This window comes from Myotis davidii, unplaced genomic scaffold, assembly GCF_000327345.1.
Source record: "Myotis davidii unplaced genomic scaffold, ASM32734v1 scaffold792, whole genome shotgun sequence".
NCBI lineage: Eukaryota > Metazoa > Chordata > Mammalia > Chiroptera > Vespertilionidae > Myotis > Myotis davidii.
The window spans coordinates 609,776-611,253 of NW_006283548.1; the positions used below are offsets into that span (position 1 = coordinate 609,776).

The following is a 1,478-nucleotide window of genomic DNA, read 5'->3' on the forward strand; positions in this document are numbered from 1 at the left end:
ACTAAGGATGTCTGACTGCAGCTTAGGCCTGCTCCCCGCTGGCAAGTGGACATCCCCCAAGGGCTCCCGGGCTGCCAGAGGGATGTCTGGCTGCCAGCTTAGGCCCAATCCTAAGCCAGTAGGTGGACATCCCCTGAAGGGTCCTAGACTGCGAGAGGACACGGACTGGGTTGAGGGACCCCTCCCCACCTGAGAGCACAAATTTTTGTGCACCGGGACTCTAGTATAATAATAAAAGGCCAATAAGCAAATTGACTGAACAGCAGAATGACCGGTTGCTATGATGTGCACTGGCCACCAGGAGGCAGACGCTCAATGCAGGAGCTGCCCCCTGGTTGTCAGTGCACTTCCATATAGGGAGTGCCACTCACCCAGAAGCTGGCTCATGGCTGGCCAGCGCAGAGGTGGTGGCAGGAGCCTCTCCCACATCCGTGGCAGCACTAAGAATGTCCAACTTACAGTTTAGACCCGATCCCTTGGGGGCCTAAGCCCTTAGTTGGACCTCCCCCGTGGGCTCCCTAGCTGCCAAAAGGATGTCTGACTGCAAGCTTAGGGCCAATCCCCCCGGGGAGTGGGCCTAAGTCAACAGGTGGACATCCCCCAAGGGGTCCTATACTGCAAATGGGCACAGGCAGGGCTGAGGGACCGCCCCCACCGAGTGCACAAATTTTTGTGCACCGGACCTCTAGTACAACAATATTAAAACTTGCTCCAACATAAGAATCATTCAGATATTTAAATTCCTATGAGATACTTAAATCCTATAAAATAATTCTTTTAAAAGTGAATTTTTAAGTTTAATAAAAAATAAGACTCTGGGCTTTTCATCTTAGTTGTACAAAGGAATGATTACCAAAGATCTTTTAGGATGGACCACCTCTCTCCCTCCCTGACCAGAGGGGGGAAAAAAAGAGAAGAGAAATACCTCCAAAGAGAAACAGGAAAAAGAACGTGACCTTGCTTACTTACCACTGGAAGCTGGTGGAAGTTCTCCAATTACTGTTTTAAGGCCAATACTTGAAATATCTCGAAGTTGTTCTTTATCAGAAAGCATGTTAGTGCAGAGGGTATCTACAATTGTCTCTACTTGGTATTCTTTCACTTTACTCACTAAAGGCCCAAGGCTGTAATATAAAGAAAAACAAAGATTTTAATCTAGATAAACAGAAAAATAGAAACATTAACTTTCCTGCCTAGCACCTTTCAACACAAAGTAAACACACTATGCCAAAATCATAAATAGTATACAAATAAGGGCATAAAAGAAATTCTTGATACATAAACTCCTTGCAGTTAGTTTCTAATCTCCCCTCCCCACAGATTTCCATTATCCTTACCTAATAAAAGAGAAACATGGTAATTGGTGTACGACCACTAACCTTCCCATTGGCTAATCAGCAATGTATGCAAATTAACTGTCAGCCAAGATGGAGGCCGGCAGCCAGGCAGCTTGAAACTAACATGAGGCTTGCTTGCTT

General features: G+C 46.0%; 1 protein-coding gene across 2 annotated transcripts in view; it reads right to left on the bottom strand.

The window, feature by feature from the left end:
- Positions 1-1,478, bottom strand: part of CAND1 (cullin-associated and neddylation-dissociated 1) — a 58,084-nt gene that overhangs the window by 29,682 nt on the left and 26,924 nt on the right. For both annotated transcript variants that reach the window (XM_006753771.2, XM_015565054.1), the window contains exon 4: positions 970-1,124. In XM_006753771.2, the coding sequence (XP_006753834.1) occupies positions 970-1,124 (155 nt within the window). The remainder of the gene's footprint in view (positions 1-969; positions 1,125-1,478) is intronic.